Source organism: Varroa destructor, unplaced genomic scaffold (assembly GCF_002443255.2).
Source record: "Varroa destructor unplaced genomic scaffold, Vdes_3.0 BEIS01000002.1, whole genome shotgun sequence".
In the NCBI taxonomy this organism is placed as follows: Eukaryota; Metazoa; Arthropoda; class Arachnida; order Mesostigmata; family Varroidae; genus Varroa; species Varroa destructor.
Genome location: NW_019211455.1, coordinates 2888413 through 2913081, shown reverse-complemented (window position 1 = coordinate 2913081; position 24669 = coordinate 2888413). Strand labels below are relative to the sequence as shown.

General features: G+C 40.9%; 1 protein-coding gene across 5 annotated transcripts in view; it reads left to right on the top strand.

Annotated features, from left to right (window-relative positions):
- nompA (no mechanoreceptor potential A) overlaps positions 1-23726 on the top strand; it is a 47452-nt gene extending 23726 nt beyond the window's left edge. The window contains exons 3-17 of one of the 5 annotated variants that reach the window (XR_015321549.1): positions 5361-5616; positions 6666-6941; positions 7696-7846; positions 8283-8431; positions 10236-10635; positions 11980-12134; positions 12865-13033; positions 13388-13614; positions 15289-15616; positions 16665-16831; positions 18051-18144; positions 19540-19775; positions 19934-20140; positions 21477-21950; positions 23477-23726. Coding sequence is in view for 4 of the 5 variants with exons in the window: in XM_022790577.2 (XP_022646312.1) it covers positions 5361-5616; positions 6666-6941; positions 7696-7846; positions 8283-8431; positions 10236-10635; positions 11980-12134; positions 12865-13033; positions 13388-13614; positions 15289-15616; positions 16665-16831; positions 18051-18144; positions 19540-19775; positions 19934-20140; positions 21477-21874 (3213 nt within the window). In the remaining variant the exon portion in view is untranslated. Of the gene's footprint in view, positions 1-5360; positions 5617-6665; positions 6942-7695; positions 7847-8282; positions 8432-10235; positions 10636-11979; positions 12135-12864; positions 13034-13387; positions 13615-15288; positions 15617-16664; positions 16832-18050; positions 18145-18509; positions 18764-19539; positions 19776-19933; positions 20141-21476 lie in introns of those variants that run through there. The other 4 variants (XM_086980572.1, XM_022790577.2, XM_086980571.1 and 1 more) reach the window with 4 other exon arrangements.
- Positions 23727-24669: the final 943 nt, after the last annotated feature.

Sequence of the window (24669 nt, the reverse complement as noted above, 5' to 3'; positions counted from 1 at the left end):
TTGCTTTATCTTTAGACTGAATGTCGTCTGCTGCGGTAAACAACAACCGTAGGCGTAAGAGTTTTCAGTCCCCATTATTCGTCACCTAGTAGCATTAGTTAAAACACAGTGACTCATACCTACTGAAGAGCTAAACTATAGATCGGTAATGTCCCTCCACATATTTATACTGTATCAATGTACTGTTTTGAATGTTCCGAGTCCTTTTTACCCATACATTTTTCAATATTTTCTTACATCCAGAGAACTGAAATAGCGCAATACACAATAGCATGGATACTTCTCATGGACACGTGGTTCTTTCACAATGCCTTTTCCTGCACGACGATCACCGCCGGCAAGGATCACTTTAAATTTGATCTAAATTATTAAGTCGTGATAATTCTAATGATGCACAATATTCGATCAAGTCCAAATCATGTTTGGCCTGCTCGTCAGTCATTGTAGATCTCTCTAATAATGCCGCACGTGATGAATCTAACGAGGACGTTTGAGTTAGTACCTTATGTACAGATTCAGAAATAAATTTAATATTTTCGATTGCAGCTAGTAAATCGAAACATTCGAAGGATGGTACCTAATGTATAAATACACGGTAATAGCCTGCTTACTAGACAGGGTTCGGCCTAATAAATATCGAGCCTAAACGTGCTTAATCATTTGCAGATGCCCGAAAAAACATCCGTTCATCCGTGTATAGAGTAAAGAAAAAACTATATTAGGAGGTGGCGACTTTTTTCTAATAGAATAAATTTACTTTACAACATTTTGCTAGCGTTCACAAACCAACGGAACATACGCAAACCCCGAACGACATTCAGAATTAAGTTTTAATTAGAAACTAGGTCTATCAGGGAGCCTTAGCTGCGCTTGTAACCGGACGTCCAGAAAGAAAAACCATTAGTTCACATACTTCGTTTGCGTTGGTTTGCTGAAAAGTAACACGCCCATGGTCAGAATCCCTGTATTCCATACGTCATTTCAGTTTAGTTTCCGTATTCTCTGCAGTCTTATGAACGAATGAAACGTCTGACCTCTAAAATATTTGACATCGCCTGCTGAATAAATCGCTAGAAAATGGCCTTAATGGAGAGCGCTCTTAACGATGATTGTAAAACCATTTCACGCATATCGGCTGCTATTTTACGAAGGATTATTATTAAGCTAATACTTAGAAACTCCGGCACGAGATCGTGAAACATGGTAATGACGTGCTCAATTTGGAAAAGTACTTATTCGAGCAAAGATACAGACATAACAGTTTTTCCGGGTCAAGTCTTCCTTGGGAAGTGCTTTTGTAGCAAGAGAAATTTATTGTAAATATATATATATATATATATATAATATCTTATTAGAAATGTATTTTCATAAAATATTAATTAGTGATATAATATTAAATTTTGTTACCCCGTTCAGGTTTTGTAATACGAGCAATGTAAGCTTGAATTTGGCGCTTTTAAGATTCACTCACTACCTACTAGCTCGTAGAACTATACCTGTTTCACATAAAAGAGGGCACCTGGTATTGCAGCGCGTGCCCTTTGCTCTCTATTTGAACGACAGTTAGCTTCTGCAGCTTCTAATTACGAAAGTGAATCAGCATCATCATTCATGAATGATGATACTGATTATTCAGTATGAATTGCTCGCTGTCCCGGGCGAGGTATTCGTATAGATCTAAGAAATTCGTTTTACGTAGGTGTCTGTCCGTTGTTTTTTTCTTTTCAATAAAAGAAAAAGAATGCGTTTCCATTAAATGCATTCGAGAACCTCTGTCTATATAAAATATTATCCGCAGGCTGATATTTTACGAACCGTAGATAAATCGTGCCCTATCAAACGTAGACAGTGTGTGTTTTTGGTTGACAGCTTGAAAAGGATACAGTCACGTATATTCTGCCAGCTTTTTCAGGTGTCTCTGTTCTCTCAGAAGTATATTCATATTGCATTGCACTAGTAAAAACGGGCTTCTATATTAACTCGGACTCGAAATGGACGATTGAAAATAGGAGAACGAATCTCTTCTAAAGAAGTTTTATATCGACACAATGCTAAGTCGTTTGTGAGTAATGAAGACCAACAAAATTGGATTTAAATGGATGAAATTTGTTCTGAGGTATGTCGAGCCCAAAACTCACGAGGCTTATGACACTGTTTTGTCATTTGAAATCATTTTACGGACCCAACCTTAATCTCTGTATGATAAAAATCAGTTAAAATCATGGTCTTAACAAGCGTCTCACCTAGTGAGCAGGTCCTAGATAAATAACCTAGTATTATAAGATAGCTCCTCTGAATCAGGACACGCGAATTTAACGCAAAGCTTGCTTTCAAACAGAGGCTAACGACCGAAGCTCATGAAAAGGATTGTCTCCTTAAATACCCGCATGTCAGTCATGCGTAATTTGCCTTGGATATGCTGATTGCTTACTATCATGATCCGAAAATCACAAGAAATTTTAGTAACGGTCATGTATTATGGTTAAAGACAATGAACCATCACATATTTATGCTTTGACAGCATTATACCATTGTCAAAAGTACACCACTGAGTCATATCGACTATGGTCTTTGATTCTGTGGTAAAAGGACAGCGAAGTAGACAAACGACAATTTGAATCCCTGGAGCATTTATTCGAGCAACAATCCTGTTAGACGACATATGGTAACTTCTACACAAATACTGCAATTGAACTTACGAGTCAAAAGTTAATTCGGATCCGATTGTTGGCCTAATTGGGGCTACTGTTTAACGCGGCTTTATAATAATTAGCAGAGTGTTAAACAATGTCCAAGCGGATCTTTTCTAAAAGCACTTAAAGAAAATGTACATGGCCCGAAAACACAATAATACCTTCCTTTTTCACCAGTCGAAGCCTAACCTATAAAATCATAGTGAAAGGTAGCATTACCTATGTGTTCCAATGTTTTTATTTTCTTGCGTTCACTCACTTATTCATTTTAAGTAAGTTCTAAAAAAAGTTACTGCGTAAGCAAATTCATTGTAGACTTCACTACAGTAGCACACTGAACAGCTCCCAATCGTCGTCAATAAATGATAACCTTTTTCTTTGTTTCCCACCACCCTCGTCAGTCTATTGGTCACTCAACAATTTCGCATATGCTAGAATAAAGACGACGCCTTAATGAACGAAAAATTTCAAAATACCATAAGGCCTTTATCTATATTTCAGGATTACTAGGTCTACTCACTGTGTTCTCAGTCCTGGCGTACACCGACGCAAGCCTGAACACGACGCGAGCGTTTTCATAAACTGCAGCTCTTTATTGTACTAGTAAGATGGCAATATGCAAAGAACATTTTTTTCTTTTTATTTAACTGCTTCTGTATCTGCGAGCTTCTCCATTATATTGATTAGTTTCATTGTAGTCGATTTATAAAGGCCAATTGATTTTTGGAGAAGCAGGCATGCGTGTCCGCGATAGCTTTCTGTTCGACTTTATAATTCCATTGATTGATTACTTCACTCAACGATAGCCTTGAGGTTGCCAGCTTCGTAAGAAGAAAAACGTCCAACATTCGGAGACGGTGTAAGGGAGTATCAGTGCGTAAGATCATGTTTTTTTTTGAGGATGAAACTTGTTCTGAAGGGCCTGCAACTTTTGGCATTCGATAAACTATACGCGTATGCTGTTAGAGCGCACAGAAGAAGAAGCTTTATGTTACTATTAGCTTTTTCAGACATTAGTTATATCCTGATAATATTTTTTATCAAATCACCCTCGAAAACGGACCTTAATATTATTTTAGAGGTCATCTAGTATGATTCTGTTGAACACATGAAATTGCAAGTCTCAAGTGTTGCTGATACGACCAACAAATATAACATAAACCGTCAGGATTGTCACTAACGCATGGACTAGCATCGCTTTAAATCTTATTAGAGAAGACGGTGGAAGAGAGACCACATCTGTGTATCGTATTTGCATACAAAAGTAGTGGGGACCATACGTACCCATTGTATCCTATTCTAGCACATTTTCGTAGTTAGCTTTTGGGACTCCACAGTTGCCACGGTCGCCCACAGTGTAACCGTTACTGTAACTATATGATTCAGCTCTTCACAAACAAAACTACTTCTCACTATTACTCATTATCGAATCATGGGCGGGGGGTGGTCACTCTACTTGAGGAAAATGTCCTCGAGATGATAACAAGATTGCGGGAGCTTCTCCTAGATGTTCGGCAGTGGACCCGATTAGCGAGCAAATACGATTACCTAAAATAACAACGCTGCCAACTGTAATTATTTTCGTTAAGCTTGGCAGGGAATTTTCCGAGGGAGCGGAGTGCTCATAAGCGATCTCTAAATTTTGTTTGAAACACAGCCTTAGGTGTCCTGGCTTTGATCAATCTGTATAGCAAGGAGAAATTTAGCCCAGGTCAAACTTAACGTAACTGTTATCGATCCTGCAAATAATAAGTGGCTGTAAAAAGGAACGCAACGCGCCTAGATTCAGGGGATGTGGTAGCCGGCCCTACTGCATATCTCAGGACTACTATTAAATAAATAAATCGAACGTCCATGGTAATACCCGTTTTTGCCCTGCAACGACTACACAATTCGAGTTGAAATGGGGAGTGAAGCATAATGAAATCCTGATTTCCACCACATGCTAGAAAGAGCTTTTCCTTTGGATCCTCCAAACGATGCTGTAAGATTATACTTCAACATTTTTCAGGGAAGAATAGGCCTTTGTTGTTAATGACGCATTGCGCGACGATTACAAACCCAGTATGATACTTCCACCACAATTCGTTAATATTAGAATTTCCCTCGACAACATTACCTCCCACAATAGCGGCTGGTCAATAAGTTTTGCAGGAATTAAGTAAAGGGCCTAGATATAAAATGTAAGTAACTTGACTCACGTAAGTTTTTCAATCTGCTATATGAATCATCTTAAACTAGAACTGCAGAGAACTTAGTAGACTGCAGAGAATTTTTGTAAAATTCTCTGCAGTCTACTAAGGGTAGAAAAGTTCGCGCCTATATTGGGCTCGCTCGGAGCTCCCACTTACAAGGAGAAACCAATAAGAATTCACGCACCATTCTAACTTTTGCCATTATCAATGAATGAATGAAATGAACCCGCTAACAATGTTCCATGGGCTGTCATTTATAAAGGCTTTGTGTTACGCTTTACATTATCTTACGAGTTATAGCTTAAATAATCGATTCTACTGTGTTCTACAACTATAATTCACTGTTTTCGGTATATGGAAGAGTTGATTTTGCATATCTTAGTTACGTTTCGTTCAGAACAGTACCTCACTATTGGACGCTTGGTTGAATAGGTAACGCCGCGTATTATTTTTGTTTTTATGTTCGTTACAGATTACTCGATCTGAACAACCGGTTAAAGTTCTCGAGGAATGTGTTCGCCGATGTCAAAAGGATCAAACTACAGCTATAACGCATTGCCTTTCGTTCGACTTTATGCCAGGACGTCTTCGAGGTGCCACTGCGTCAACTCCGCCGGATTTCAAGCAGTCTGTCTGCTACCTGTATTACGACAGGTCGCAACCTGACGGAGCGGAATCCCTCGTCCGCCAAAATAATGCGTGGCATTACAATGAAGTTTGCCTTTCCTGTGTGTAACAGTATTCTATTATTAGTTCCTAACGTATATGGAAGAGTTGCTTTATTATCTAAGAATCTTAACAGAGACAAAAGAAAGAGAGATATAAATTCATGCTGAAACAATTTTCTCGTGAGAAATCTGCCAGTAGTGTTTTACGGTTATATGTGCGACGATTATCTTTCCTAATATAGCTAACCGTTCTGAAGATAGGAGAGCTTTATATGAAGATTTTTTCCGCTCAGATTAATTTCTCTCGGTGTATAAAGAACTGTTGCAAACGATAAGCACTCATTGTGATCATCTAAGGAAATGAAAGAAATGATTATGGTTCAGAAGCGTCATTGAATTTACCTAGTTATAATTATATACCTAGTCAAATTGATTACTATCGGGAAAAGTGATAGCTTACGTTCTTCAACTACAAACACCGAGACAACCTTATCTGATCTACGAGGGACGAATAAAAAGCATTCAAGAACAGAAGAAGAATATAACAAAGCACGCGACGATCTAATAAATAAATAAAAAAGTAATACAGAAATCCAAATAAGGTAGTTAACGCGATACAGCAACGGGTTGTTTCTGGCATACACGATTTATGGGTTGCTTTGAACTTATTTTGAAGTCAGCATCACCAGCCTTATTAAAAAGATGCTCCAGTATAACTAGCAGTTAGTAAGTGTTAACGATGCGACACCTTCCGAATGCAACTGATCATGGCATCGAAATGTCTACATCTGAAGGCGTAAAAAACCGCCAGACAAAATTCAAAGCAGATGGTAAAACAGAATCGATTACATACAAAAGTAAGGTGTGCATAAAAACAAATATTCATGATGATCCCTTTTACTGCCACCCACGCTGCGACTAGCACGCTAAATCCAGCTCAAAAATTACGGTTTTCAACAGGTGCAGCATAAAGCAGGAGAAGACACCATTGGTGAAGCATTTGTAGACCCCTACTTTTAGACTTATCAGTTACGTATTAATACTATATCGTATTAAAACATATTACATTTCATCTGCTTAATGTATTCACTTAATAATAAATCGTCTAGCGGGAAAATTACAATCTGAATGCCCCAATCGGCTCTACGTGTTCGATCGTACGCCCGGCTATCGATTCGAGAGTGCTGGTGATAAAGAGGTGATCGCTTCCAATCGAACGGAATGTGAAGACAAATGCCTCAATGAAATTCTCTTCGCCTGTCGATCAGCGTCGTACAACCGACAAAGACAAACGTGTCGTCTCAGCTCCGAAACGAGGTACATGAACCCTCGGGGGTTCAGACAAGATCTGCAAAGCGACTACATGGAGAATCTTTGCCTTCCGAGTAAGTATACGTTTTTCAGGTACACTTTTTCACTTGATTTGCCTCTTGGCGTTTTATAACATAATACTGAGCTAAGTTTTGCATCACTGTCTAGTATATATATATGTGCATACATATATGAGTTATATTCGGGTGCTTCAAAGGTATCACTATTTGCGCTTATTCCGTATAAGAAGATAGCCTACAGCTAAGTCAACGTATACTTCATAGCTGGAATTGCATTACGGCCACATCTAAAAAACGATCAGGACACAGACTTGAATTCATCGCCAAACTTTCTAAGGCCGCCCGTTTCTACTAACGCTTTTTGCAAACTGGTAATTTTATTGCCTGGCTTTTTGAAGTCCAGAAAGTTCCTCGTAACCTGCGCTCCAGTACGAGTCTGTCGTCTTGAGCCGTGGTGGTGATTGTCGCTTGTCAGGCAGGAAGACGAGGGCCACTTGAAAACTAAGTAGCGCCGATTGTGGTTCGATCATTCACTAATTGATTATCAACGCAATGAAAGCATTTTGTTGTCCTCAGCGGTGTGTTATAGTTCCGCACGCCTCTGTTGTGAAACGACCAGAGAAAAATGGCACAAATTGTCGATTGGCCTCAGCCGAGAGAAAAGCGATACATACGCCGGTAAAATAAGCCCAACGCAAATTCGTTTTAAATTTAACATTTTGTTATTTCGGTAACTTTTACCAACCATAGCTGTTATAGAGGAAATACTACGATACTAAATACTATGTATGTCTTATGTTTCAAGCAGGTTCACAAATGTGTACCACAACAGCTCTGATATTGGAAAGTGGCAAAGAACTGGATGGGGCATTCGAACGTGAAGTAGTTCCTGTTCGAGACCTAACTGAATGTTCGAACTACTGCACCCGCAGTCTCACTGAACGCGGCCTCTTCTGCAGGTTCATTTCGGGGAGTTCACGATATATTATACCGACCCTTATTAAATCAGATAATATCCGCACGAAAAGATGGTACAATATTTATAATAGCGAACTTACGCTAAATCACCGTGGATAAACGATTGATTACCTATTGAAACTCATCATCTGACATGTCTCACTTCATTACACTGAAATCATGCCCTTGACACGATAAAACTCTACTCAATAGTTATATGAACGCTCATCTATGCATACGTTCTTCACTGTCCTTAGAAAACTAGGCAGTAATACCTGCTAACCATTAACAATTGGTAGATAGCTGAGAAGCAGCACTACAAAGAAAGGTTGAGGAGAGCGTTAATGCGCCTGAAGGCATTTTTGAGTGGTTTCAATCAGGTATAACCCATATGCTGGTTAATTGTCCCGTTTATTTCTCTATATCTCATTACACCAGATCATTTCTCTATGAAGACAAACTTCGCCTGTGTACTCTGTACGATGAAGATCCACTTGACTTCACCGAAGGTGGCGAGAGTGTTAGCAAGCCACTTAAACCTAGCTCAGGAGACCTGTATCGCGTGCTTTGCGGTGCCAGTGAGAAAGGTAGGCTGATTTATGTTATTTTTCATTCTTCGAGATCATATACCATTGCACAAACACGAGCACTTTCAAACGCCCCATAGCACATGCCCACACGCTCTGTTTTGCCTCTCAGTATCCACTTTCGCACTTGATCAGTTCCGTTTGACAGTCGATGGCTGCTAACAAGCCTACTACGCAGTATGTATGCAATATATGACTTCAACTCCTACTGTCACATATATCCATAGAGGGATCTTAACAACGTTAGGACGAGTCATTCTAACTTTCCGAGTTATTTTTGCTCGGCTCATATTAACGAGATTGCACGCACGTGCCCCACGCTCATAATTGCCGTATGAAGCAATTGTCAAGGTGTGGACGTTGTTAGCTAACTCTAGCTTTCCATTTCTTTCCCTGTTTTTTTATTTTCTGTCTCTCATTCTCGCTTATTATATTAGACACTCCTATGAGCGTATACAGTTATCCATGCTGTACAAACCTAGTAGCTCACAAATACAATAATAGAAGATACTTCACGGCGCATGCTAGTGTTTATCGATTTTGTGAATCTTCTCGTCCTGTGCGCCAAATTCAACCCACTTTCTATTTCTCCCACGTTTACGTTACACTGCAACATGGGGACGGGTCTATGCGTTGTCGCTCCGGTAGAAGTCATGGGTTCAACTTGTTTTAGAGACAGAATTGAGAAAAACAAAGTAGAGGAATACAACGGACGAAACCGGAAACGTACAATTCGGAAGCCATATTAAACCGGGACAGCTTTCAGGCTGTGTCCTATTCACTGCATCATCTCAGTTTCTACATTGATGTCTACATTGTGCGTCCTTTTTTTCCTTTTTATTTTGTTGTTGGATTGAGTCGCGCACGAAGACCAGCATTGGTCTCTTGAATAACGATTATCACATACGTCTTGAATGTCCTTCATTCCTCAAATCTCTTCAGATTTCGTACCTGATTCCTTTTCCGGTATCTTTATTGGGTACGCATATTGCAGCGTTTCGTCTTTTTGTTTTTTTACTGCCATTTCTTCTTATAATGCGCGATGCGCTTTTCCTGCGCTATCTTCAAGTACATTGCCTATTATCTTACGGCCGCTTCTATATCGTCTTCTGTAGCTGTCACTGTTTACTATTGTGCCTTCTACCCGTTTGTCAATGTTCGATTGGTTCTTTTCTGTTTTGAGCTTCCATCCAACGAACAGTATCCAACTGTCTGTACCTGAAACCCTTTTATAAACCTGCTTTGGTCACGCTTACTTTCTCTATCTATCGTTTGGAATGTCTACTAGGAGTGGGTGGCCTTCGTGAGTTCTGGGATCTTCTCTCTTTTCTACGCAAGTGGCCGATCACGCAAGGCGGAACAGGCACCCATCGCTACTAGAATGAGACAAAAGTGATGTTATTAAGGGTGAGGTCAATAGATTTCCGCTGTTGTGCGAACCCCGTTCCTTCCCACTGAACGAGTCGATTCTGAAAGATCGAGCCTCTATTATCCTACTACTCGAAAGCATTTAGTCAGTGTTCTGTGGTCAGTTGAATGAAGGGATAGGAAGTTTCGGACGTAGCCATTAGAGTTTAGCCAAAAAATTAGAAAATTGCCCTAGCTCTAGGTGCTAAAGTTGTAATTGCACCTGTTACCTGCAAGATTGTTTGTGTTTTCGCCGCGTTTCTCCACTCGTTCTTTTTGTTCTATACTACCATCCTTTTTCCGGTACTTCGTTTCGGCTGTGCTTCCTTGGCGTGGGCTGCCTATCTAACCCGCCCCGCTCTGCCAACTAAGCAAAGTCGATGTACAACGGACCCAGACGGGTTTACAGATCGCAGCCACAATACGGCGCACGGGTCTTCACATCACCACCACACGTGGAGTCCTCCCTACGGCCAGACGCTACCTCCGTACCCCCCATCGTTCCACCAGCCCTCGTACCATCCTGGCCATCCACCGATTTCTCAGAACTTTATTGACGGCCCGTACCCGCAAAGGCGTGACGGGTTCAGCGGTGGGGGCTGGGGTCCACCCATTGCAACGCAACCCCCGTATGGAGGCTATGGAGCCGGTTACGTTGGTGGGGGTTATGGCGGATCGGGTGGCTACGATCCAGGCTGGCGCGGGTCGGGCGGCTACGTTGGGACGCCAAGTCATCGCTCGTTCAACTATCCACCTTGGGGAGGCGGATGGAGTGATCTGTACGCGGCTAAATTCGGGTAAGTGTGATTAACATATAATTTGCAAGGAGATAGTGTAATAATTTAGGAGAAAAACATGAATTTTTATCCTCACTGCACAATCGGACCTTTTCAACTAATACATTAGTGAAGTGGTTAACAGTGATGGCTTTATGAAATAGTGGAAGTTCTAAACGAATCAATTTTACTACAATATATGTTAAAATATAACATTACAGTATATGTTCTTTATGCGTTTAGTTTTGCGTATGAAACGGGCTAAAGTTGATATCTGGTTTAGCAAATGTATATATAGATCTTGTAGTTGCTATTCTCGGTAAATACATATTGTGGTTACTATTAACAAAATCATTTAGACTAAGATTATGGTAGAGATGTATGTATACCTCACGATCACAAACTTTACTTAAATAAGTAAACAAGATGCCTCTAAAAGGTTTTTTTTTCCGGAACTTCGCCATTTAGTTAAAATAGAAGGCTTCTTTCACTTTGACAATTGGCCTTTCATAATTGACGGCCTTCTAATCTATCGCCGATAAAAAGTAGACTATTTCAAAAAGATCTCGAAAGAATTCACGATAAAAACAACAAATGATTCACGTCGCTTTACTTTACAATCGCAAGTTAGTAAAAGCTTTCGCAAAAGACACTTCTAGTCTGTATAGGCAATTCGTATTCACAATCAGTTATGTCGTCCTTGAAGGTACGCTAAGAGCTTTTACAGGTCTCGTTCTTTATTTTCCTATTGGAAGTTTGTAAATCCTCCTAGATGGGCGAAAAGTATTGGGAACGAGCAGGAAACGAGCTATCAAAAAAACAACATTGAACTTTATTGCATCCGCGTGTTCGCGACCTGGTAAACATAGAGTAGGTTAACTAGTTGCTCATTTATTATTATATCTTCCACCTACTTCTTTTCTTCTATATAGCGCTTGCCATAACAATAGTGTTAGTTGTCATCGTCATCAGCTGTTTTTGTTTTTCCACGTATCCCTTTTGGTCGAATTCTTCAAGGTCCTGAAACAAAAGGCGTAGAGCTGCTCTAAGCTGTACTTATTTTCGCACCACAAGCTTTCTCTTTTATGTTTTTTTTTTTTTGCTTAACCCCTCTCGTTTTTGCGGCTACTGCTTTTTCATCGCTCGTCTGCCCGTATTGGTGCCTGTTTATCGCTGCGCCGTGCTGATCTGTTACCGCTGTCGACAACGGCCTGACATATAATGTTTTCACCTCTTCTGTCTACTTGACGGTTGCTTACTGCGCCCATGTCCCGCTGCTACTCCACTGTTTTCCTTCTCTTGCCGACAACTACCGATTTGGGTTCTGTTCGTTTGCCTATGGGTTCGCCGGGTCGTGATGCGTAGAATCCATGGGAGGACCGCGTCTCCTAGCAACCTACCAGTGCCCTCTTCAACAGGTTATGGAGGGAGCGGGAGCTACATCGGAGGAAGTAGTTCCGGCTGGACCCCACCGTACAATACCCCCTTCGGACCACCTCATCCACCCTTCCCTCCCGGAGGTAGGTAGCGTACCAAAACGAAGACGCACTCACATCCTGCTACACATACCAGTAGACAACGATACAGGTGCACCCAGAGACGTACGTAACAGCGTAGTAGCCTGAGTACAGACACACACGCACAGGCACACAACCTTAAGAGGGACGAGCAGTGTACGCCGTATCATACAAAGCTACATAAGCACGAATGAGTCGATGACTATATGAAGTAGCTTGGTCTTTCAACGAGAGTTAGTGAATTAGGGTTTGTTTACGTTATGACATTGCGAGTACGATCGTTTCGTGCTGAGCTCTTTACGCTTCGTTTACCTTCAATGAGTAGGCGGTAAACAGTGAGTTGGGTCTAACTTATGCCTTTGCGCGCCCCACATAATTGGGCACCATGTAAAACCGTATTTTATGGAAAAGGAAAGGTGTTGATTAGGAATGCTTGATATGTTAGAGTATATCATGAATAGATTCAGAAACGAATGAAAAAGATCTCATCTTTTCAGTGATTAAGAAACATGCGCCCGTTTTGTTAAATCTGAGCAACTGGAAATCTGTGAACCCATCAAGTGTACAAATAGAAAATTTGGAAAATAATTTTTTCAAAAACATCAAACATGAACTTGCATAGTTTGACCACAGGGGTCTTGTTGAAGATAGAAAAAAGGAAGCCGTTTATAACATGCGCTTCACAATGAGACGGTTTATTTTATAGATGTTTTTCTATGGTCTCATAAATTAGGTTATGGAGAACGTTGCCGTCCATCCATCGCCGCCTTCCGCCGCGTCGGATACGGCACACGTTTACGAAGTTTCTACATACGGCGCGCTCTGCGAGTCGAGCGTCTGGATGACTGTGAGGCGGCCTGCGCAGAGGCTCGTGACATTCAGTGCAGGTCGTTTAATTACAGGTGGGTTCTCTTACAGTAGGCCAATCTGCTAATTAGGGAATAGATGGGAATAAGTTAAACTATTTATGGTAATAATGCTACGAACGACAGATGAAACACAATTTTATTTCCGACAAAATTAACATTAAAACGCATGGTCTTCTGTAAACACATTTGGCAGAGAAGCATTAACTTTGTTAGCTTCAGCTTGGCCTTAGGGCATCACTTAGTATAATGAGACAATACTTAAGTTCGAGTTATTTTTAAGCCGCTAACATGGTCACAATAAACTCTCAACATAATCGTCCCAATCCAGTTTTGGCAGCTTAATTAGAGGAAACTGGTACATTAAGTTGAAACCGTTTACGTTTTCAGAGTCGCTTCGCCTTCTGGAAGTTCAACAACAAGTGCCGGTTCATCACCGCCGGCCACACTGCGTTCGCAACTAGCCACAAGCTATTCATCGGAAAATTGCGAACTCTCCGACTTTGATTCTCGCCAGTTGCAACTTTCTAACCCCTCACATTTTGACCCCAACACAAATTTCGACTATTTCGAAAGAGACGATCTCGGAACGGGCGGAGGAGGTGATTGCCTTGATGGTGAGTTGTAAACAATGATTGTTCCTCTAAGAACTCACGCCATTTTGCTATCAAACTTCGTTTGCTACGTCATATATATATGTATATAGTTAAACTGATTATTATAATGATGAAGTTTGCAGTCTCCTAAATGAAACGGACCTGATGCATTAATATCGCCTTCATCTTGCCAGCCACATTATCCTCTGCCTATTTGCCTACTCACAATAAATAGTCAGTGATCGATATGGACAAGGTCGAGCAAAATCTTCTACGCAAGGAACCATCGAAAGCTAGATTGACTGGCTTATTCAATATATTGCCCCATTTAATATAAGTCAAGCTGTGAGGGGGTCTAACGCGCAGCGTTGCCTTGTCAATATTGACAACGAAAATTCTAGCGACGGTAGTTTCTCGACGAAATCAAAAGAGCTAGGGAAAGTTTATATGTTTATGTATTGTGACGCCTACTGAACTGAATGAATAGAACACCCGTGCTCGCAATGTTTAATCTTGCGCAAGACCGCTCCTTTCTAGCCTTTAAAGTAAATAGATTCTGTTATATAACATTTTCTTTAGTCGTAGGAGATAATAGCTTTGTTCCTTATTCAACAAATATGCGTATCTATAGAACTGGCAACGCTGACTACCATTATTATTAGTGTTACTTTTACCTGTTTATAGCCCTTATCGGCGTGCGGTCGCCAATGCTCATGCATAGAACGTGAGCGGTTTAAAAAAATCTGCTACATTTATTACATACTTTGTTTTAGATAGACGAAAATTACCATTAGACGTTCCAACACACGCCATGAATATCGCCAGAAATAGAACGGTTCCCAACACGATCATTTGCCATCAGCTTTTCATAGGGAACTTATGTAAGACTAGGGTTATTGCTCCTGTCCGTTTAACGCAAAGCCTTTACGGTATTACGATATGGAAATGCTATGATTTTATTCATATTATAGTCGTAACCGCTTGCGTACTGCAATACCTAACACGGATTACTCCTGTTCTCATTAGGACTATCGATCACTGGAAAATCAGTAGTTTTCCAAGTTATTGTATTTTGCTTAAAGGCCCGAATTTTTATTTAACTGCTTAAAAGGCTAGAAGGACACTGTCAGCCAAAAATATGGTGAACTTGTTTAAAATGGCTAATATCAACTAGAAGAAACGCATCGGTTTATTCGTAATTACATTGTTTTCAACAGGTAACAGTTAAATAGGCAAAAAGGCATTGAATATTATCGCTACATGTTCAGCTCTCTCGAAGCGTTTCGAAAAATCATTAGCAGCAGCTGTTTAAATAGGCGGGGCCTAAAGGCCTATAAATGTGTCCTATATTTGAGTAAGAAGTTCATCTGCTGACATATGCATAGCGTTGTTCAGAAATGGATCCCCAGAAGGAAAAACTATTATCTATTATGCGTCAGTTAGTAACAAGGGGATTCTTGGCATCGAACATTAAATTGTTCTGCAGAACACAGACAAGACTCATTTGAATTCGTTTCGTGGCACCGTGCTACGTAATTTACCGCTACGAGTACTGAAAATATTGGAAAATCGACTGAATTAACATGGCCTTTCATGCAACATGGCAAATTAATGAAAACAAAACAAAACAAGCTTCCATTTAATTCATATCGTGACTGTGTGCATCGCGTTGTCTTTTTTGTGTCCTTTGCTCAGTGAGCCAGTCGTGTACCCCAGACGGAATGGAGTTCACCCTTCGAACTGTTGAGGGTTTCTACGGCCGAATCTACACATACGGATTTTATGACTCGTGCTTCTATGACGGCAATGGCGGTAGCGTCAATGTCCTGCGCATCTCACGCGCCAACGGATTTCCTCGCTGCGGAACTCAGCAATACGGAGACGTCATGACCAATATAGTCGTGGTGCAATTTAATGACTATGTACAAACCTCTCGCGATAAAAAGTACAACCTGACGTGCTTCCTTTCGGGACCCGGCGAAGCGGTGGTCACGTCCAATTATCTCGACACACGGGTCGAGGGGTGAGTTTCAGTGGAGGCTGGATAGCACCAGAATAAATGTAGGTAGCCTGTGGACGTTCTTTACAAGAAAACCTGGGAAAAACAATGGAAAGTTCGCTACTGTTTCTGCTATGCGCTACTAGTACACATCTGCTTACCACTGAAAATTTGAGCCGCTTAAGGTTTATTGGTCTGATTTAATTCATATTGTTCTATATGTGGCATCAGTGAGGTCAATCCTTGACAGCATGAGTTTTATCAGTAGCTGTTTTTGCTGTTATCTACAACATGTTTATATCTTCGTGTGCAAATGCGAGAAGGACTAGACGTGCGCATTCTGATAGCTTCGAAGTCCATATATCTGAAACTTTTACCATCAACGCTGCAAAAAATTCGTTTGGAAATGATTTGCGCATATACCCTTTTTTTCCCAATGCCTATGTCAACTGTAAACCTACTTTCTGAATTCTCGTATGTGCCCTTGACCCTTTATGTCCATATGTATATGTATATAAACCTATGATGTACTGTGCTATATATAGAGAATATAAGAAATACATACAGGATGTTCAAGAATAACTGTATGTTGAAAGATTATTTAACGTTGGTTAAAAAGCTTACCTATGACACATTAAGAAGCTACTACAATCTTGGACATCCTGTATCGGTAAGGGTGACAGCACGCACCAGATTGCTAATCTACTTGAAAAATAAGATGATGAATGGGTTTCATCATCATATTTTACACATGAACCTATTGATTGGAAGGAATTGTTGCATGACACCTGATACTGAATAGGTTCCAACAATTGTGCGGGCACGAAAAATTGCTGGAAGGGAAAATAACATCTTTCCTTTCAAGGAGTTCGTGGATGCCCATCCTGATTTCGCTCTCCTTTATCCAGGTGACTTATTGTTTTTCTCTTCGTCTGTTTTTCTAACGGCACTAAACGGCTTTAAATCAGCCGGGAGGTCTTGGCTCACACTTGTTTTATGTCAGCGGGGCTAAAGAACGATCCGCGGGCAGAGTTAAGCCTCAAGAACAGAGCACGCTAACCTTGCTTCACAGGCCTTCATCGAAATCTTTCAGGAGATACCCCACTCAGATTGAGCATTTGCCAGCTCAAAACATCTTGACATCCAACGTCCAGTTGCGTATTCTTTACCGAGGTACTCCAACTACCACAATTGCTGTTGGAGATCTCCTTACCTTCCGATTGGAGGCGCGAGGAAAATGTACGTTTTAACATCCAGAGAAATATCAGTATTTAAATTTAAATTTAGTTTATTCGAACCTCAGCCTTTATAAGAATAAATTACATATGCGAAAACAATTCAACAAAATGAATATGTGAATGTAAATTTTGACTCACGCCATCTTGTAGCCGAATCGAACTTTTCGATACAGCGGATTCAAGTGAATTCTAGCTATCTCAACTTAGACATCGTGACTGAGGTCAACCCACGTTGACAGTCCATTGCCTAAATACCACTCCGTATATCTGGCTTTACTGGACGCCCAATGTACCTTGCTGTATTGCCGAGCGACCAAATACAGACACTTAGTCCTATGCGCTATGTTCGCCGCGTCCAGACTATCAACGGTCTTTCTGATATCCTATAGACTTGCGCAATAGAATGTTTCCTTACTGCCACATGTATTACCACGTATAATACAAAAGTTAGCAAAATTACCTCTGAAAATCAACACGATGCTATTTCATTGCCACTCCTATCATGCATTACGTAACGCAAGCTCTTGTCCTACATTTATGTTGCATACGGTTTGTACTTGTATTGTAATTGTATTGCTTATGTTAACCTGATTTAAAAACCTGGGCCCATGTTCATCGTTGGGTTACTAAACGTGTCGTTCTACATTAAGCAGAAGGAAGTCTGTATGAGAACTTCGAACACTTGTAAAAACAACAATAACAAAAAAATGGATAATTAAACGCGATTAAAGTGGGTCGGTGTAGCTGCGACGAGAAACGGGGCTTGCATGAACCATACATTTTCACTTATTAATCGCCTTGCATCGACGGTGCTCTGTCGCCATGTATGAGCTTGTGTCTGTTTATCACCTCAGTACGTGTCGCGTCCCATTTGCGAATGGCGGGCGATGGCGCCACAGCACGCTAGGTTAATGTAATAGACCGACATCAGCAGGACGACATCTGCTGATGTTGAACAGTTACGAGGCTCCTGAGTGAGGATATCATTTAGTCAACGGGGCACCGGGCTCAAGACCGACACCTCCCAACGCATCATGTATTTAGTCGCACTTTGACTTGTCAGGGAGGGAAGCAGCGGTGGAAACAATTTTTATTGCAATAGCAAAGGGGTAACGAATGGCAGAGCCGATCCCCACGGCGTAAATGTAAACACCAATAGCTCTTCGTCTTTGAATCAAACGCGAATTGAACTTAGCCGATTTTCTCTGCAATGTTTACAGATCAATTTGACTTCTACAACGACATATTCGCGACGAATGTGATAGCAAAAGACCCGTATTCTGGACGACAAGTCCATCTCATCGACTCACGAGGGTACGTACGCAACAAGAAATACGTCGCTGCTTCGATACCCAACTATGCGTAGTCTCATATGTTATTTATATTTCAATATAGCTGTCTTTCAGGCCGCAGGAAGCATACTATCATTTGTTCGATTGTGCTATAATGTATTAGTGTGTCTTCATACCAACTATGTTCATTCAATTCACAACATAATTTTTAATTAAGATAGGCCCATGTGCAAGCTTTGTGGCCTCCACCCGCTACAAACTCTAGTAATTTTTATATGTATAGCTTTCATGTATATTTTAGCAGGCTTCAAAAGTCACTATCGGAGTTATCTAGTCCTGCTAAGCCACAAAGTCGGACAAAGCTAGCTTCTTCGTTCTTCTTTTTAGCTTGCTGTCGCCTTTCATCTTCCTAGCCTTCTACCCGTCCAGTTTAAAATTCGAAAGAAAAAAAAGCCAATATGTTGGAAGCGGCGGGAGCTACATGTCACTCGCTCCTCAGCCTTTGCGACATGCTATTCTGGGTGCAGCTCGGCTCCGTACGAAAACGGTGACGCCAAACAGCAAGAAACGACCCGAGCAGCGGTGAGAGCGGCTACAACTGCAACGGCAGACGACTGATGCACCTCGCAAACGAAGCCTCACGCCGATAGCCCTACCAGTGCGTGTAGCTCTTCCGCCTTTCGTTATCGTTACCGCTTGGCCTCTTATACTAACGACTTGATCTGACGCTTTGCCGCGCCAGCCGATAAGCAGCAATGAATAACATTTTCCGATTACACTGTAGGGGCAAACGCCACTAGTACCTCCCAACCACCACAGATCAAAGAAATAGACATTTTCACTTTTGCGGGATGTCAGCAGAAGGGACAGACCGACACTCGCAGAGCAAGACCTACGTTGAGTAGCGACGCTACCAGCGGCCGGCCGCAAGCGCAAAGAGAAAAGAAAAACTATAGAAAAATACTTCTATAATTATGGCCGCTTTTCTTCTTTGTGCTTTGATCTTAATCAGGCGCCCCGGTAGCTATATGCATTGTTTTTTTGGCAGATTGCTTCTAATCATGGGCCAAGTTCGTCATTCAAGACGTTACATTCAGTCGCATAAGTGCACACTGATACAACTGAATGGAGTGAAGCGTAATGAATTAACATACGTGTCGATTAGGCGCCTCTTCTGCATTCGCCACGACGTGATAGATTTAGTTATTAATCCTGATAACCCTCCTCGCAGCCAATAATTCGTTAGCCTGAAACTGGACATCAGACAGCTCATTCTGCTTCTCTTCGCGGACATAGTACCAACGTTTGAAGATTACGCCGCCATATCATTTCTTTTAATGCTTTGTTTGTAAATCCGCATATTGCTGGTGAGTGTAACACACACTGATGTGTCACACCTGCGTCTGGATTTTTACAGATGTCCTGTAGATCTATACGTTTTCCCAGAGCTACACAAAGCGCCTGACGGTGCTCTCGAGGCTGAATTCTATGCATTTAAGATTCCCGATTCAAATCTGCTCGTATTCCAAGCCACTGTTCGTACATGCCGAGGACCATGTGAGCCAGCTATTTGCACAGACCGCGGCAGGCCTGGTACATTCCCGTCGTGGGGACGCCGAAAACGAGACACTAACAATACGATTAGTATTGTGGGTACGTGCAGACTTGGCCATTTTTAAAAACTATAAATATTAGAGCACTTAACAGCTTTCCTGCTCGAAAGACGATCTAAACGATATTTGCGATATTAGACATAGAAGTGCGCGGATACAGCTGACAATTAAAATGGGAACCTTCAAATTTCTGTTTAGATGTAAATATAACGCATCCAGAAGCATTTCCGCCGACTCAGACAGAGGCAATGAACCTAACAACGACTGAAGTACCACACGAGTCCACCACAGCAATACCATCTACAGATGCTGAAGAGGTTCACGAACTGCTTACCGTCTACCTGTCTCGATCCGACATCCCTAAAGCAAACACCAAGAATAGAGAGAAGCAACAGCCTGTTGCAGGTATAATATACTTCAATCAATAGAACTTTTTGCTCCCTTTTCATACAGGTACAAACGATAACGTTATTCTAGTCTGGCGTGGCACGTTGATTCACTGATTCATTGTAGACCTTCATGTAAAAAAATTGCCCTAACCATATTTACAAAGGTTTCATTTCAAACAAAAGTCTATTGATTTTCTTTGGCAATTTGTAGTTGCCATGCGAATTTCATTAAAGTAGATGTCTACTTTTGGATGTTTTATATAAGATTTTGTGCATCACAAGTCAAGTCCGTATAATTGCTAATCTCTACATTCGTTTTTTTACATCATACGAACTTTCAATTTTGTCGCTTCTATGATTTTCGTACTTTCTTCTAACGTTTCTACGAAATGCCTGCCCGGGTCTAGTGTGTGCTGTTTCGTTTTCGGTCAGCATCGCACTTAACGTTGACACCGGATTGTTTCGATGCATCAATTTGCAATACACAAACGACAAATTGATGTTAGCAACGGCCACTTTCTTTCCTTTGCCCTATCATCATATACTTTCGTTACTCGTTATGGCGTTTCTCCAATCATTGGTTGAGCGCAACTCTACCCTTCCTCCATTTGTAGCATTGCCCCCAGGCAGGGTGTCTCTATAAATACTTTTCGATACCCTTCTTCCCCGTTCGTGCATTGGAATCCAGCACGAATGTCAGTTCCTAGTCCTCGGCCGATATGATCTACAACGGCTATGCGCGTTAGGGTAAAGCGGGCCGTAGTCTTTTGAGCTGTACGCTGAATGGAAGAGACGCCTAGGAGTGCATGCCTCTCATGCGTGTGCGTGTGTGTGTGTGTGTGTAAGTGTGTGTGTGTGTGTATGTGTGTGTGTGTGTGTGTATGTGTGTGAGTGTGTGTGTGTGTGTGTGTGTGTGTGTGTGTGTGTGTGTGGCTGTGTGCGCAAATGGTGTGCTTAAATAGAAATGCCGTAGCTCGCACTTCTGGCCCGTTTGTCCCTTACCCCTAGCCCGTCCTTCCTCTTCTGTTCATAGGAGCTCAGTGACCCGAATCTCATGCCTGCCGTTACCCATGGCCGCTACACTTCCGTATGAATCCAAGAGGAAAGGAACAAAGGCAAAGTAACAGATAAAAAGCAAAAGTGGCAACTAACCACAGAAAGACGAAAAGCCTTTTTTAAAATGTTTACTGATTAGCCCTGCTCTTAGGTCTAGGCGACGCGAACTTATATCTTGCATAGTAGTATCAAAGAGGCTATATTGTTGTGTAAGTGGTGTGTGTCCGTTGTTAGTAATATATTTGTAATGTCGTGTGCTTTTATCTCTTAATTGTAATATCTTGTCGACGCTATAGCGGCTATGCATAAGCGTCCGACAGTATGTGTCGCCCAGGCTGGCTACTATGCAATCATGACGCTTCTCATCTTTCTCGTGTTCACGCTTATGGCTGTGATCTTTGGCTCGACTTTGATCGTCAAACGAGTTCGGATGCAAGCGAAGCTCGCCGGAGTTACTGGGGTATCGTCGCCGTTTTTTGGCCCGTCCAACTCGACCATCGTTGACGAAACGCCTGTCGCTAGCAGTAGTGCGGTAAACGGTAAACAGTACCATTTGGCCCCTAAAACTCGACTCACACCAGCACGCGTCGTGGATGATATGACCGAACCGATCTACACCGACCCTTCATTGTTCGAGGTGTCGAGATCGCTAACGAACTTAGCTGACCAATCAGTCAGTTCCAGCAAACATTAGAACACGAAGGAATTATGTTCTGACAGACAAAACAATGGAGATGACATTGTCGACTTTCGCACAAGTGATAATGCTGGTAATGTAAAAGGACGACATGATTCATACACATAACGAGCTCTTGTAGGTTTTTGAGTCACTGTAGATAGGAGCTCTATAATACCGATAATCATATTGGAAGCCCAGTAGCATAAGCTTAGGTACTATTCTGAATCTACGGCAGATCTGTTTTGTGCGATAATTTTTTAATCATTTAATTTCTTTTCCCCTAGACCCGTACAACAAACATTAAGACTGTCGTGGAATTTTGTTTTGGTATAATTTAATTAGTTGAAGGGGAAGAATATGTTTGGCTCTTCGTACTTAACAGGGCTGGCTCCAATCCCCCACCCGTATGTTTCGAAGCATACGTAGCTACTGTTGACGTCTCAACATCTTTACCTATACAAACTTGAAATTACGCTAATAAATAAAACGTTTCTCTATCTTACGTATAGGCCGTGTTATCGAACAGTCGTTGTCAAACATCAAAATCAAGCTCGGCTGATTTCTACTCTGCAGAGTGAATAGCTTAGATCTCTATCAAGTTGACTTTAAAAACATTCGAATATGATTTGCTACAAAATAATAATGATAATTCTTAGCAAACTAGAGCATGGATTTCCTAACGCGAAACGGATTATGGAGTGGTCATGTTGTGGATGAACAAGTGAGTCTATCAAGTGATTCAGCTGTCAGTCTTTAGAACTTGGCCTTTTCATTGGATTTCCTCTGTCATTGTTTTAAACCATTTTGCGAAAAAGGTAGGTATTTTAGTCAAACTACCGCTTTTTTTTACCGAACTACCATTACTTCAACTAGAACGTATCTAAATAAGAACAAGAGTTTTAGAGCTCAAAATTACCGATATTCCCTCAACATACGCTCCCAAAGCCAACCCAATGTCTTGCCTTAAATTGACCATCAATCACATATCGAACAACATTCGTTTGAAGTATGCAACAGCTAATACGAAGTAACAGCGAAATAGGGGTCGTCCACGTTACGTTAGAACGTAGTACACCGTCCCTTCTGCATATTGGCCATCGTTATTAAGGTCTAAGCGTCAGTCAGCAACAGAAAAATGTATCGAATTTTCAGTCATTCAGTACATGCTTCACACGTAAATACATATCTACAAAAATATATACACCTAACATATAGCGCGAAATCCGTAGGGGGAGTGGGACGCATGCGGCATTGAACCAATTGAGATCATTCTGTACAGCAACACGGTTTACGGTGTAGCCTATCTTCAGCATTTTTTTTTCACTTCTGAGTTCGCTTTACCGACATCACAACCACTCAAAAAGTTTTATAGAAAGCACGTTTTCCAGCGTGCTAATCTTATATCGAAACTTAAACGATGTGTAACAGTAGCGACAGTATGAGTATCTATTATAATCTTAAGTATGATATGGGAATAAACAATTTCATCTATATACTGATCCAAAATCGTATGCTCATTACAACGGCACAGAGGGTAAAAGGCGTACATCAATGTCATTTTATGGTGTCTATTTTGAAAATTATTTTAATGACCCATTTTGCCTCGAACTGTTCAAGGTTTCATCTGATAAATACAAGAAGATAGCAATAGCACGGCACGCCGGTACTCATACGTTCTGCCCCCGTTTACCTAGCGTAAGAATGTGACCCAAAGGAAATGCTAGCGGAAAGTGGCAAGGCACGTGTGCATGTCTCTTGCCCTTCTACTTGTCGCATTCTGACGAAATGGACAGTTGTCCATCAGTGATAACGCATTCGTACGATAGGCTGGACCATCCGTAAATAAAATATAATTATAATGATATAATTATAGTAATAATTATATTTTAGTCGCATGACACCTAGTACTAGTAGTATTAATGACAATGATAAGTATATAATTTTATTACTTTATTATATAATAAACGATAAACCAAGTCATTGGGGTTATATACGTTTAGTGATCACAATTTATTTCAATTGGATTGAATTGTGTCTCGTAGCCGGTAAATTTTTAGAATAAAGGTGATACACCTAACGTTTTGGTAGTAAATGTATTTTGCTTTGATTTTTTTTATTGAGGACTCACATATTCCTTAAGTACAATGTGTATAGCTGGTAAAACTGTGCTGCCTTATTTTATTCTACCGTTTGTGTGCTCGTGAGGTAACACTTACTTCAATGACTGTGGGCCTTTTCTGTTCCAGTTTTAACAGTGTAGATCGAGTGAAGCTGACTGCAATGATCCAATACATCACCTACACTCGCTATTTTATGGTATTATTATTGTGATTATTTATTATTATTATTATGTTATATTATTAGTTACCACAATTTGCGACGAAATATCGAAAATTAATGAGAATAGTTGAAGATACGAATACATCCTGAAGGCGTTTTACGAATGTAAGTTCTTACAGACAAATTCTCTGAGTGATTTATCTCAAGTTTGATAACCAATTTAGAATAACGTTTTCGATTTCCCGATCGGATAAGATTAACCGACCGCAAACCTTTCTTCGTCCTCTGCACACATTGAAAGCTATTAAATGATGAAAAGCGGTTTGTTACAATTCTTAGAGCGTTGAAAAGTTAAAAACAAACCCTCAAAATTTAAGGAAACATTATAGACGCTTAAGGCGCTCAAATATTTCGACTGCACCAATCAGCTTCTACCTACGGAATAATAGCAACCATAGATATAGACAGTAATCGGCCTTTGTCACGCACTAGCATGATGAAAATACGCACAAAATATAGCACGTAGTATA